The sequence below is a fragment of the Emydura macquarii genome, unplaced genomic scaffold (genome assembly GCF_026122565.2).
Source record: "Emydura macquarii macquarii isolate MOO-44397 ecotype Brisbane River unplaced genomic scaffold, CSIRO-AGI_Emac_v2 contig_1483, whole genome shotgun sequence".
NCBI lineage: Eukaryota > Metazoa > Chordata > Testudines > Chelidae > Emydura > Emydura macquarii.
This window is the reverse complement of record NW_027131620.1, coordinates 3,107,620-3,121,960: the sequence shown is the minus strand read 5'-3', so window position 1 is coordinate 3,121,960 and position 14,341 is coordinate 3,107,620. Positions and strand designations below refer to the sequence as shown.

Here is a 14,341-nt window from a genome sequence, read left to right as displayed (position 1 = left end):
CTTGGAAACAGCAACATTTCAGTACAACACCAGGGCTTCAAAGGAATGAGAACATATTCCACTGAGCAAGAAGTTTAAGAGCAAAGTATTTGGCGTAATTACAAGGAATGTTGGAGCCTACAAAAAAACCAGTTACTAGCCTTTTATAACTGCTGTTCTTCAAGATGTGTTGCTCACGTCCATTCCATGTTAGGTGTGTGCATGCAGTATCTGTAGGGGCAGCTGTGGGGCCCTCTGGGGTCACATGAATATGTGCCGACAGAGGGGTAAGGAGGGTGAGCCATGGAATGGAGATGAGCAACACATCTCAAAGAACAGTTATGAAATGTTAATAACCGTTTTTTCTTTGAGTGCTTACTCATGTCCATTCTATGTTAGCTGACTCACAAGCAGTATTCCTGGAGGTGGGCTAGGAGTTCATGAATGTGCTGATTGCAACACTGCTCTCCTGAAACTGGCATTGTCATGAGCCGGCAAGGTGATGGCATAAGGGATGTGAAGGTATGGATCAATGACCAAGTGGCGGCCCTGCAGACGTCCTAAATTGGTATCTGCGCAAGGAATGCTGAAGACGCCTTCCCTCTTATAGAACGAGCTGTCACGATAGCTGGAGGCAGGTCCTTTGCCTGCTGGTAGCAAGCTCGGATGCAGACAGTTATCCAGGACAAGATCCTTTGGGATGACACCGGGAGTCCTTTCATTCTGTCCGCCACAGTTATGAAAAGCTGCATAGACTTGCGGAAGGGCATAGTCCTTTTGATGTAGGCAGCCAAGGCCTGTCTAATGTCTAAAGAATGTAGCCGCCGTTCCTCATCAATGCAATGAGGCTTTGGAAAGAAGAAAGGTAGAAAAATGTCCTGGTTTCTTTGGAACTGCGACACTGCCTTTGACAGGAAGGCCAGGTGGGAGCGCAGCTGGATCTTGTCTTTTGAAGAACACCATATAAGGGGGTTCTAAAATCAACGCTTTGATTTCAGAGACTCTTCTGGCCAAAGTAATCGCCACAAGGAAGAAGCTACTTGTGAGAAGGATCCCTGAAGAGAGATGGGTTGGAGGGTGGGAGAAGAGTGATAGACACAAACTGGAGGGTGTACCCCATTATTATGGTACTGAGCTTCCAACAATCCGATGTTATGGAATACCATGCAGCGTAGAAGGGCAAAAGGCGGTCTAAAAACAAAAGGGGGGATGGATCCTGGTTCAAGACTGGTAAGTCTTCAAAAGGCCTTCCTGTTCCCACTGGGGTACCAGCTTGAGCCTGACTGGGAAGTTGAGATAGAAGGCAGGAACTGACGGCATCTGTAGCCCTTCCCTTTCCTCCTATGGGGTTCACACCTAGGCATCCCCAAAAGCCTGGGAGGCTGCTGGAGTCTGAAATGCTTCCTGGAGGCCGGGAGCATATACAAGCCTAGGGAGCCTAGCCTGGCCCTAGAGTCTTTGAGACTGTGCAGTTTGGCATCTGTCTCCAGAGAACAGGGAGGCCCCTTCAAAAGGGAGGTCTTGAACTGACTGCTGCACCTCATGCGAGAGGCCCAATGACTGGAGCCATGAAGTCAAACAGGCTGTCCATAAGGCTCCTTCAGTTCCTCAGTCTCCCGCTGAAGACTTGTAGCAACCCACTTGAGGAGCTCTTGGTAGGCCACTCTGAAGTCATCCGGTGGCAGAGTTAGCAGGACCCGCGACCACCTCATCTGGGGATGACAAGGAAGAGGCTAGCAGTCCTGGAGGGGCTAGCTCTTCTTCCTCCACCTGGATCACCTCCAATGGGGCCACTGCTGGGGCCTCGGTACCGGGGTCAGAGCTGGATTTGGGGTCTGGTACCAATTGGGACAACACTGTGGCCCACCTCTCAGATACAACCAAGAATGACCACTGGGAGGGAGGTCCCAGTACCAGAGAAAACCGCCACAGGTTCCAGTACTGCCATTGCACTGGCCACTGTTCTGGTGGCCAAGCACCAGCTGTAGGGCTGGTCCCAAAAATCCACTGTGTAAGCCAGGTGCTGATGTCTTCTTGGTGGGGGAATAGAGTCCCCCTCAGACTCCAGAGGACTAGTCTCCTGGACACCTTGGTGGAGCAGTTCCTGCTTCTACCTGTTTCTGGTGCAAGGAAGCTGGAGACCGCTTCCAAGGAACCAGAGACCAGTGTCAGGTCCATGGAGGGCTTCCCTCGGGGAGGTGCTGTGACCTACGATGCCATGGAAGAAGCCGGAGGCCCTTGTACCATTTTGTCACCGGTAGCACTAGCTGGTAAGGAGTCTTGGGGCATGGGTGGTACCGGGAGGAACATCAAGTTCTTTGCCACGTGGAATGCCTCCAGCATCGAGGGGGCTCACAGGTGCATGGTGCTCCAACTGCTCTCAGGAGTTGGTGATGGGTCAGACTCAGCGCCTTATGTGGAGTCACTGTCATCAACTGTGACTCTGGGGAGGACGAGTGGCATGGCACGGGTCTGACCTCATCAGCCGCTCTGCACTTGTTCCTCTTCAGCACTAGAGAGTGCCCTCTTCCAGCGTTCTGTTTCTTGCGTTTCTTCTCAGCACCAGAAATGGGGAATAGTGTTGGGAAAAGGACAGTGCCAGTGGAGCACTCCACACAGAGGCTGAAGAGCTGGGCACGGAAACGGAGCAGCATGGCTCCGAGGACTGTCTAAGCGCCGCATCCATGAGCAGGGCTTTCAGACAAATGTCCCTGCCTTCTTGAGTGCGTGGCCTGAAGCCCCTGCAGATCTTGCACTTGTCAGTGTGAGCTTCCCTGAGGCACTTTAAGCAGCTCAAATGCAGGTCACTCACGGACATGGGCTTGCTACAGGCGACACACAACTTGAAGCCCGGGGACTGGGGCATGCCCTGTCCATGGGATAACGACCCTCAATAAGAACACTATTTACACTAACTACACTAGCTAACTAGTAACTTAATTTCTACTATTTACAACGGGGGTGTCAAACATCCAGCCCGCGGGCCGGATACGGCCCACCAACCTTTTCGGTCTGGCCCCCTCGCAGCTTCGCGCGCTGCCGCCAGAGAGTACAATGCCCTGAGATGTCGCATGTCGTGCGACACCGCCAGAGAGTACAACGCCCCGAGATCTCGTGGCAGCGCACGACACCACCAGAGAGTACAACACCGCGACGTCACGCGCTGCCATGAGATCTGTGTACTCTGGCGACAGCGCGTGGAGCGCTATGTGCATGAGACACAGCGCTCCAAAAAGCAGGAGAGGGATAGTGTGGTCTTGGGGCACCGCGCAGTACTGTAATTCTTAATCATTGATCGACTCTTTTAATTGTAAAACAGTAGTAGTTGTAGAAGTGAATTTACTGCAGTTTTTTTATTGCTGATATCTAGCAAATAAAATATAATACTACATAAAAATGGTTGTGCCTATTATTTCGATTTATGGTATGTATGGCCCATCTGAAGTATATTTAATTCAAATCTGGCCCGATTTAGCAAATGAGTTTGACACCCCTGATTTACAAGATACCAAAGTCCAAACCACCGGGAAAAGCCTTGCGAGAGTAAGGGAGTCGTTCTAAGCGACCGTCATGGGCAGTAAGAAGAAACTGAGAGGGCAAGGGGCCAGTGGCACCCCTTATACAGGCACATATGCATGTGACTCGAGCGGGCACTAGAGCTCGCCCTACAGATACCACTAAGGGAAAAAACTCTGGCAAGACGCACACACCCCTAACACGGAATGGACATGAGCAAGCACTCAAAGAAGAATGTAACATTATTCCCAGTAAAGAGGAAAGTAAGTAACAGACATATAAAGTCTTTGGCAAGAAGGGGGACTGCAGACTGACATATATATTGTCCTCCCCAGATTAAAAAAAAATCCTTGCTGGTACTATATCCAGACAGAAAACACAGAGGAGGCTATTTGAATTAGAAGGCTGTTAACACATTAAGGTATTTTGGTAATGAGATAGCACATGAGAGAGTGGTTTATGCTGTTACCAAATGCAGAGCCGTGCATACAGTTCTCCAGTTCAGTTTTCAGATAAATTCAATTCACTTTAAATGTTTCTGTTGTCCCTCTTGTCCCTCCTGCTAGTGAGCTTTCTCTCATCCCCTGCCTGCCCGTCTTCACTAGTATTTCTGACACTTAGGCACTTCCTACCATTTAGTTTACATTTACAGGAAGCATCTTTTCCCAGAAAAGAGTCTGTATGGTACATGCTTTCTGAGTAAACAGAGTGAAAGTTACTGCTGGGGGTGAGTACTAGCCTTTAGGGAAAGTCCATAGAGCTAGAATGAATGGAAAGAGGCAGGGGTCCTAATTAGCTACAGCAGTCTTCAAGGTTACCGGAGTGGAAGGTGGGAGTAGGTCAACTACTGAGTATATAGGGTCACCGGTTTCATTTATTTTTCATTTAGTTTAACAGTGTCATTCATTAATCTGTAATTTAATTCTTGCATCTCTACCTGGATGTACATGTTTACACTGATCTTATCAATGATTTCCATATATTAAACAATAGAGCAATGAGCAAAAATGAAGCAGCAACTGATTGTAGTGCCAACCCACAGGTACAAATCTTTATAATGATCATCACCAGCTCTCCATGAAAGGCCAGAGGAAAATCTCCAAAAGGAAAAGGAAAAGTTGGGAGAGTGTTAAGTCAAATTTCACTATCAGCTTTCAGGGAAGGGTCCAATTCAATCTGACATACAATGATCCAAGCAAGGAGACTGTCCTGAAATCATTAAAGTCTGGAAACAAAGTGACCCCATCCAAAATGTCAGCAGCTCTTCCAAAGAGAAAATATTACTGTTATGATGCTATTTAGTTTGACTTCTCAGCTTTCCAAACTTCATTGCCCATTATGTCTGAATTTTGGCCAAATTCAGAGGTCAGCTAAAGTATGAACTTCAGTTCACTAGCCCACAGTATCCTCTAAACACTTTGCAACCATTTCCCCTCCCTCAAAGTCACATTTATATTTTCTTGTCCTGCAAGAGGGGGGAGATTGCTAGTGCAGTGTACTCAACCATGTTCTTTTGGTGTATTGTTAAGCTGCCGTTTTAAAACATGGTATAGGTTTTCTATTTTAAAAGTTCCTTACATTCAGTAAATAAACCAAAAGAACAGAGTTAAGATTATCTACATTTTTTTTCCCAATTGCAGCTTACTTGCTTAAGGGAAGATCTTTTCTAACCAAATACTGGTGGCTGAACATGCTATTTGCACAATTCAAGGATCCAGCTCCTCCTGGTGGAGGATAGAAACAACTGAATCATACTTTAATATGACACCTTTAAAAGGGCCACATTTATATCTATATATGTTTAAGACTGCCTCTCCCCATCTCATCATAGTGCAGAGAAATATCAACAAAGCGTTTCACTTTCCCTTATTATCTACACTGTCAAATATCAGAATTAAACAGCGGACTAATCTTTTATAGCTGGCTTCTGAATGTCACAAATCAATTCTGCATTTCCTATAAATGTACTTTCAGTCCACAAGATGCCAAGAAAGGCTGGTCCTGGAAGCTAAGACATGAAACTCACAAGAGGTTTCCCTTTAGAGACTATTCTCTGTATGTAGAGGAAATTTAGAATAATGCCAATTTAGATTTTTTTAAAGGAGATTCTCCCTCATATTCCCCACAGAATTACATAAGTAGAAGCAATTTCTCAATAGAGAAAATTAACCAGAACCGCTGTAACTCACACCTGAATGCTTACAGTGAATGGCACGAAATCACTGCTGAAACACTACAGAACTATCTACAAGCCACATGGAGGCAGCTGTTTGATTCTATAGTTAGGTAGAAATTCTTCCCTCAGTAGCATGCCAACTCCCATCAATGCTTAAGAATGAAACAAAAACACTTCAAAGAGGAAAAAAGACCCCTTTGATGTCTTTCCACATCCTCCACCAACTTTTCAATCTTTTAGAAATATAAATGAAGAAGCAACACAGAATTATTTACCTGGATAATGTCTGAAAGTTTATGTAATCCAGCTGTGTTGGTAAATATTCCAGTACCTAGAAAGGATAGCATATTAACCTTTTATCTAGACCAATGCACATATGTACATATACTCATACCTGAAAGTTCACAAACACATAAATGTGCATTACACACATTCACATCTCACTCACTACCACAATGATTATGAATAAACTGCTTAAACACATAATTAGATATCAAAGAATAAATGAAACTAGCACATTGCCATCACAGTTTGGTGTGCAGAGAGAGCATGACTCGATTTAATAGAATTTTGTCCCATCTCCACCCTGCACTAAGAAGCTGTAATGTAAAGCAGCTTTCATACTCCTCACATCCACTAATAATCAATGACAAAAATCTCCATGGAGGTTCTCTAAAGTCTAAATGGAGAGCCTGGGGTTTTGGAAACAATGGATACTAGCTGTTTTACTAAGATATTTCACAAGGGAACTTTATGCCATTTCCCCTCTAGGAGTAGAAGGCTTCCTGTCCCTTGACAACTACCTGACCATCTCCCACCGAGTATTATTGCCCAGTTAAGAAGGCAGCATGTACAGGTCTGCAAACTCATTTTACTAATATCAGTGAAGCATCTTGAGAGATCCTGCAGACTATGCACTTAAGCAGGCATTTGAGAATAAACAATTTTCAAATGGTCAGTTTTCCACTTGCTGAAACTATGACTGAGGTAAGTGGATGGACATTTCTTTATGGTCTTTTCACAAGCTTATGGCACAATTAATGTTGGTCCCATGCAAAGAGAACACAGGAAGAACATTATGTGAATAGCCCATTCTCCCCTTTCTACTTTTTGCCCCCAACATATGGAAGCTTCCATTTGTTGGTATTTCTGGGAAAGCCTTGTCATCTCTAATTTACAGAACTATGCAACCTATTAGCCAGGGTGACAGGCTTGCACTTACGGCCTGATAGAAACTGTTCAATCTGTTCCATTGACTCCAGGAGGGAGGATTTGGTCTGGAATGTGATCTGGGCCTCTGCAAACAGATCAAAGATGTAGCTGCAATTCAGGAAGAAAAACACAATTGGACAAACCTTGCAAATTACCCTATACTACAGTAATACCTTTCCCTTGTCGTTCAATGTATTTCCTTCACCATGAGGAATAAAGGTAAATAAAAGTAATAAATACTTTGTTACAAGGTTAACTGAGATAATGTTGGCATACTTTTGTTTGAAAGCCCATTGACCTTCATCACCACATCATTTGCAATTACTTTTCATGCATAGCTTATAACAGACAATTTCCTTTGGTTTACAAACAGCTCTGTGAAGCCTGAAGTATCTCAACCAGATAATAGTTACTCTGGTACCTTAATATCAATCAGTTTTTCACAAGCCAGCATTTGGAGGAAACAAATAAAAACCATCGTCCAGTTCAACATACCCTATTATTCACACAAACACTCCATGCCAGATCTTCCAAATTTTAACTTACTATTTTTATAGGAGCTGTGGTGTCTAGCTTATAATGTGGTTGAACCCTGTCACTACTAAACAGTGAGAGAGGCTAAATGGCAAAATCCTAATCCCAATAGGATAATATTGTATTCAAACCATTTTATAATAAACTACTAATATTCCCAAAACATTCTATAAGATATCAAAAGGCATGGATGCAAATGATTATGGATCCCATTTGATAGATTTCAGAATTAGTATAATCTGATGCAGAAATGCTTTTCAGAGTTTAAAAAAAATAACCAATTACTGAAATACCATAAAAGTATGCAAGTACAATAGGGAACATTTAGTGGGGACCCATCAAATACACTTTGTGCGTACAGCAACAGTTATGTAATAAAGTTGGTTCCCAGAGCTACGGTGACATTACTAAAGTTAACAGCTAGTACACCTTATAAAAACTCATTGATACTTGCTGTCTTGGAGGCTTCCTAGTTCAGAGCACGGCATTACTTTCTCATGGAACTTTGGAGAAGCTCACACTGGAGGCAGCCTCTTTAGGCCAGAAGTCTCTTTCCTCCAACATAAAGACACAAAGAATACAATCTCACCACAGAATTGCCAATTGGCACCTACCTCCCTTCTTTAGTGACTCCATTTTCATTAGCTGGCAGCTGCACAGCATCGATAGCATTTTCCAATTGGAGAAGAATCCCTTTAAGGCAATCAAGAGAGAAAATAGTTCAGTTCACAGTACATGAAAAATTCAGAACTCATCTAAATCGCTCCTTGGAATGCCCTTTGTTAGATAGATTGTCACCTAGTTATTCTCCTGCAAACCTAGCTATTATCTTGTTTCTATAGCCAATCTGATATTTTTTAAACTGATGAAATATAAAATTTAAGTTATTCCAAATGTTTAATTTTTAAAACTTCTAATCATTTATACGGATGTCAAAGTGTATAATGGAAAGGCTGCATGATCATGCTTTCCATCACTTCCCAAAGCACTTTCTTTTGCTACTGTATCAATAGCAATTTTATTGAAATAAGTTAACACCAAAGAAATTATACTTACTCTTTATCTTTGCTATATCTTCAAGCTCCATGCTGAGCCCTGTTTGAGAAGAAAATTCAATTCAATCCTAATTGCACAGGGATTAGATGAAGTGTTCAGAATTTGAGTTCAAACTGTTTCTTAATTTAATCCCAACTTCCTCACATTAATTTTTCAACCTGTGTTTTTCATTTCTTCAAGTGAGACTATTGTTGCTGATTGCCTTTGTGGATATTACAGTTTTGAAGGCTAGACTCAGTGTTTATACAACTACATCTTTTTTATTCTACTTACTTTTCTCCTCGTTGGCCCCTTACCTCTTGTTGAAAGGTTTGGTTGAATCTTGATATACTTGGTTAGCAAAGGTTAGAAGAACGGCAACACTGTTGGCCAAGTGGCCAAGTTCATCTATCCACCACCCAGATTCAACCATCCAGGGACTGATTAAGGAAAACAGTTATTTTCCAAATTTGTTGACATTTGCCATCCCCATATCCGTTGCAAACCATTAGCCCCCAGTCATCAACACACCTGAGCTGGCAAACTCCATATTGAATTCAGCATGGATTTCATTCTGTTGAACTACTTTGGCTTGTTCTTCCAGTACTACATTTATAGCATCCATGGCTGAAGCCAAGTCGTAGGGAGTTAAGTCAAAAGAAGATGACTCTTCACACAACTTCTCCTGGAATTCCAAGAAAATACAGGATTTTTTATTATTTGGATTCTAGTAATACCCTGGGTATGCTGGGCACTTCAAAGACTGTTAGGCCAAAAGGAACCACTATAATCATCTAGTCTGCCCTCACATATGACAGAGGCCATAGGACTTCCCTTAATTAATTCTTATTTGAATTAGAGCATATCTTTTATAAAAACATCCCGTCTAGATTTAAAGTTTCTAGTGATAAAGAATCCACGACAACCCCAGTAAGTTGTTCCAATGGTTAATTATCCTCACTGTTAAAAATTTACTCCTCATTTCAGTCTGAATTTGTCTACCTTCAACTTTCAACCACTAGATCTTGTTATATCTTTGATTGCTAGACTGAATAATCCTCTTATCAAATTTCCATTCCCCACATATGCACTTACAAGTAACCTCATTATTCTCTTTAATAGTTAAATAGATTAAACTCCGAGTCTCTCGCTATAAGGCATATTTTCCAACCTTTTAATTATTCTTGGCTATGTATACACTGATGACGGCAAATCCGCCGCCGTCAGATCAATTTTTCCAGATCAACTGAGCGGTAGTGAAGACATGCTCAATCGATCCTGAAGTCGATCTATTAAAACCACCTCCAAAAAAAGTGTAGTACTGCATCAACGGGAACGCATTTCCCATCGGCGCAGCACAGTGGAGACGGCGCACTAAAGGGAAGTAATGAAGTCAACGGGAGTTACGCAAGCTACTCTGCATAGCTTACGTAACTCCCATTGACTGCCGCCGAATTTTGCTGGCAGTGTAGACCTGCCCCTTGTGGCTCTTATCTGAACACACTCCAATTTTTCAACATCCTGCAACTTTTCAGAATCACTCCTTCCCAGGATAGAGTCCCAATCAATTTCTCTGTGTAGACAAGCCCCAAGACTTGCAACATGCTGTGAAGAGGAAAAGCTCTGTGGGAACCAAGTTCACTTTTTAACGGAAAGGACTGTTTGATTAAGGCAGCACATATTGCATTCCAATACTAAAAATAATTTCTACAGCTACCTCAGGCCAAACATCCTCCCCTTCCAGTGGCCATTTTATAGCAAAATAGACAACAATGCTGAAGAACTAGCACTTAGAAAATAAATATTGCAGCTGCTAGAGAAATTCAAAGCGGTGTAATTTGGCAGATCAGGGGACACATTTTAAACTGTTCCTTTGGCCTTCATTAGCCAAGCACTGAACTAGTGTTTGAAACAGTTAGGGATATGACCTTGTAATGCAGCACCTTCTGTTATCTTCTTGATAGGAGGAGGAATCCAATCTCCCCTTTACAGAGTTCCTATTGAAAGAGGCCACCAGCTGTTTTTTTTTCTTTTATTAAAAAACTCAAAAAAATAGGCTTCTGAAGTACGTCTCTGATTTCCTATCATTGCTGATACACTCACACGCTATCCAGCATTTAAAGGTGAGTTAGCCCACATGTTAGAGCAAAACTAATCCAAGGGAGGTGTGATGCCTGGGGGGCTCTGTTTGCAAAAAAATTACATGAAACTACATCAGAGTCTGCTTTTCCAGGTCCCATCTATAAATCTGAAAGATAGGAGTACTCACTGCTAACAGAAACTCTCAATACTTTTATCACGGATCTCACATTCCATAGAAGCTGAACAGTGCTAGACCTAGAATCCTTATTTCCAAAATGTTTGCTTTTTGTGCACCGAATTTGCACATGCAGGTACTGCAGCTGCATGTCCAAATGACTAGTTTAGGCAGATAGTTAAGCACATAACTAAATATTTAAGTGCAGCAATACCTGTGTGTGTAATCATTGTGTGCACATTTTTGAAAATAATGACCAGAATGATCAAATCCGGTTAGCTGTTCAATAAGCAAATAAAATTCCACATCTCATCCAACTGCAATACAAATACCTGAAAAACCAGGATTGGACCAGACTACTCTGGCAAGGAGAATTGTTTAATTTCTTCACTAATAATCACTTCTTCACTTCACAAATTACCAGTGATACAAGAAACAAGCCAGGTGCTCCAGTTCTGCTTGCCAAATGCAGTACCTAGAAATTTCCTGATTTTGCAGTCATTTGAACAACATTCCACAGGAAACTGATTACCTGCACTTTCCAGCAGAGAAGAGGTTAAATTCCTGCTGCCAGCTACCAATAGATCCAAAGATCTGCCAGGATTGCTTCAGGAAAACCCGACTCAGAAGGGCTGTGCAATGAACTCTTGTACCAGAACAGTAAATTAACAGTTCTGCCAAAAACAGCATTACTCGGGGGGCTTTGCTGCACTGTAAATGTAGGTCTTTCAGATATTGCAAGCCTATCTAGCAGAGAGCATAAACTGCTGAGTAGGTCTGTGTGTTCACTAGGCTTAATCACTGGTTTGAATAATCCATCCTCCATCATTATGTAAAAGTTTTCCCTGTAATGTGTGTTCTCTTCACTCTACAACCAATACTTAAGTGAAGGACACAATGTAAGAAGCTGCATTGATTGTATTATATCCATTTGATTCCTTGATATCAGAAATTGGGGATTCAATCACTCCCAGAAATGTGAAGCCCATGCAGAAGATGACTAGGAGCAATATCAGAATCCTGACTTTCTAACTGATCACACAACTATAGATGGAGGGTGGACTGCTATAGAGAACGTTTTAGCTAATGCTAAGATTCATGCAGAACACAAATCCACTTCAATACAGATGGAAGTCCCAAATATATACTTAATAACCATCTATGTAAACTGGTCATACTAACAGCTGAAATAATTTCCTTTACTGTAGCTTTTGAAGGTTACTTGCAACACGGGAAAAGCCAGACTTTGTGCTTCGGTGGGGAAGGGGAAATGGTGAAAAAAAAATCAGATATTAATCATTTACCACATTGTGAGCTTCATCGAGTATTATCACAGTCCCCTTCAGATCTAAGTTGTGTGCTCTCCGGCTCTAAAGCAAAAACAAAGGGGGCAAGGGTGAGATAGCAACACAGCCTTCAGACATAGGTTGGTGGAATGGACCATGAGAGAGTTGGGACAGGAAATAATCCACTATGAAACGTGACAAGCAAAATTGTTTTGGCTGATTACACTGCAGCAAATTCTCAAGAAATGGAGATAACAAATGTGTCATCTAGAAGTAATAAGAAGGCCACACACCGTGCTGTAAGTTAGAGGACATCATGGGTCCATCTTATGTATAATGGCAGTTTGTCTTGTGAAGCAGTCAGGGTTGAGGGCCAAAAGGTGAAACTGAGAGGCACTAACATGCATAAGAAAGAAGAGAACGCTAATACCTTAAGGGATGCACTCACTATAATTCATTCCAATTTCTCTTTTTGTCATTAGTATTTTCTACATATGTTTGAGTCATCTTTGCAAAAAAAAGAACACAGCCACAGTTTTATGTGCAGTACAATTATGAAGCTCTGTTTCAATTCATTTCCTAATATCCTTTTCATCTTTAGCTCACTTTGCTACTCTTTGCCAGCCTACAGACCAACCTGCTCTAATCAGTACTGGTGAGGCCTCAGCTGGAGTACTGCGTCCAGTTCTGGGCACCTAACCTTAGGAAAGGTGCGGACAAATTGGAGAGTCTCCAAAGGAGTGCTAGAAAAATGATTAAAAGCTTCAGAAAACCTGATCTATGAGGAAAAGATAAAGAAAGCTGGGCATGTTTAATATTGAGAAAAGATGACTGAGGAGGGACCAGATAACAGTCTTCAAATGTGTTATGGGCTGTTATAAAAAGGATGGGAATCAATGGTTCTCAGTGACCACTGAAAATAGGACAAGAAGTAATGGGATTAATCTGCGGCAAGAGAGATTTAGGTTAGATATTTGGGAAAACTTTCTAACTACAAGGATAGTTATGCACTAAAATAGGCTTCCAAGGGAGTTTATGAAATCCTTATCACTAGAGGTTTTTAAGAACAGCTTAGACAATCAACTGTCAGGGATGGTCTAGGTTTACTGCCTCAGCACAGGGGGCTGAACTTGATGCTCACTCGCGGTCCCTCCCAGCCGTACATTACGTAAGTAGTCTACAGTGATTCTCTTATTGAAAGGGAGCATCTTGCAGGGAGCGCAAGACGTAAGTGCTCTGGGATCAGCATTGGCTGCCCATTGATCTCTGTGTCCAGTTTAAGGCATTGTTTATGACCTATAAAGCTCTAAATGGCCCGGGGTCCTGCCTACATGAAAGACCATTCCATACTGTCACAGGTGCAGTCAACAGAGGTGCCTCAAGATGGATTCCCATCAGAGAGAGAGTAGACTACAGGTGGGGCATTCTGTGAGGGTCCCGAGACTCTGGAACCTGCTTTCTACCTTGATCTGAAATCGCCCAAATTTGTGACCTTCTGGTCATGCTTCAAAAGATTTTTTTTAAAAGGAGGGGGGGAAGGTCAGGAGGGGAATTTTGAAGAGGACTGAGGGTATGCTTCCTGGGATAAAGGAGGGGTGGAAAGGAGCTGTTGCTGAGTTGTTTGCCTGATTGTATAAAACTGCTGAGGGATGTCATATTAGTTGAATGTTAGGGCATTTAGAGCCTTGCACAGGTGTCTTTTTAAAATATTTTAATGCCAATAAACATCACTTTTCATACTGCGTCTGAACAGCATATATTGGTCTCTTACCACTACGGGGGGTAACTCTTCAGAAGATACTTATTTCAAGGTATGTCACAAGTGGCAAAAAAAACTGTCAGGATATAATTTAGTTGTATATTATGGTGTATTTTATGACTGATACAAGCAACATAAGGGAATTTTGTGCCCTGCAGGATGAATTCCACTGACTGAGCCATCGTTAAAACTCTTGATTTGAATTAAGTTATGAAGTTCTGTCTCACATACTCTGTGCAATGTTTTAGCTAGTTGAGTGTACCACACCAGGAGTTTGCTTGTTATGCACGTTTCTTTTTGGCATATCCACTAAAATCTGATAAAAGATCAATAAAAACATTTGAATTTAAAAATAAAAATGGTACCTTTAAGTCTAGTAAATAGTTGTAAGGCATAAAAATTATATCTGCTTGCTGCTTCAGGTTCCGAGATAGATAATAAGGACAAACTCTGTTTAAAAAAAAAAAAAAGTAAAACTATAAAACAATATCCACAGAAAGCCTGAAGTGCGCTCTGCCTTCATTTATTAGGTTTCTGGTTCTCAAAGGTTTCTAATCAGCTTTTTAATGGACTGGAACTGGCACATT

At 42.1% G+C, this 14,341-nt stretch overlaps 1 protein-coding gene across 7 annotated transcripts in view; it reads right to left on the bottom strand.

The window, feature by feature from the left end:
- Nucleotides 1–14,341, bottom strand: part of RTEL1 (regulator of telomere elongation helicase 1) — a 92,351-nt gene that overhangs the window by 63,957 nt on the left and 14,053 nt on the right. For all 7 annotated transcript variants that reach the window (XM_067554027.1, XM_067554031.1, XM_067554032.1 and 4 more), the window contains exons 8-14: nucleotides 14,120–14,204; nucleotides 12,014–12,079; nucleotides 8,984–9,137; nucleotides 8,474–8,512; nucleotides 8,032–8,110; nucleotides 6,894–6,991; nucleotides 5,947–6,002 (exon numbers count right to left, since the gene is read on the bottom strand). In XM_067554027.1, coding sequence (XP_067410128.1) covers nucleotides 5,947–6,002; nucleotides 6,894–6,991; nucleotides 8,032–8,110; nucleotides 8,474–8,512; nucleotides 8,984–9,137; nucleotides 12,014–12,079; nucleotides 14,120–14,204 — 577 coding nt within the window. The remainder of the gene's footprint in view (nucleotides 1–5,946; nucleotides 6,003–6,893; nucleotides 6,992–8,031; nucleotides 8,111–8,473; nucleotides 8,513–8,983; nucleotides 9,138–12,013; nucleotides 12,080–14,119; nucleotides 14,205–14,341) is intronic.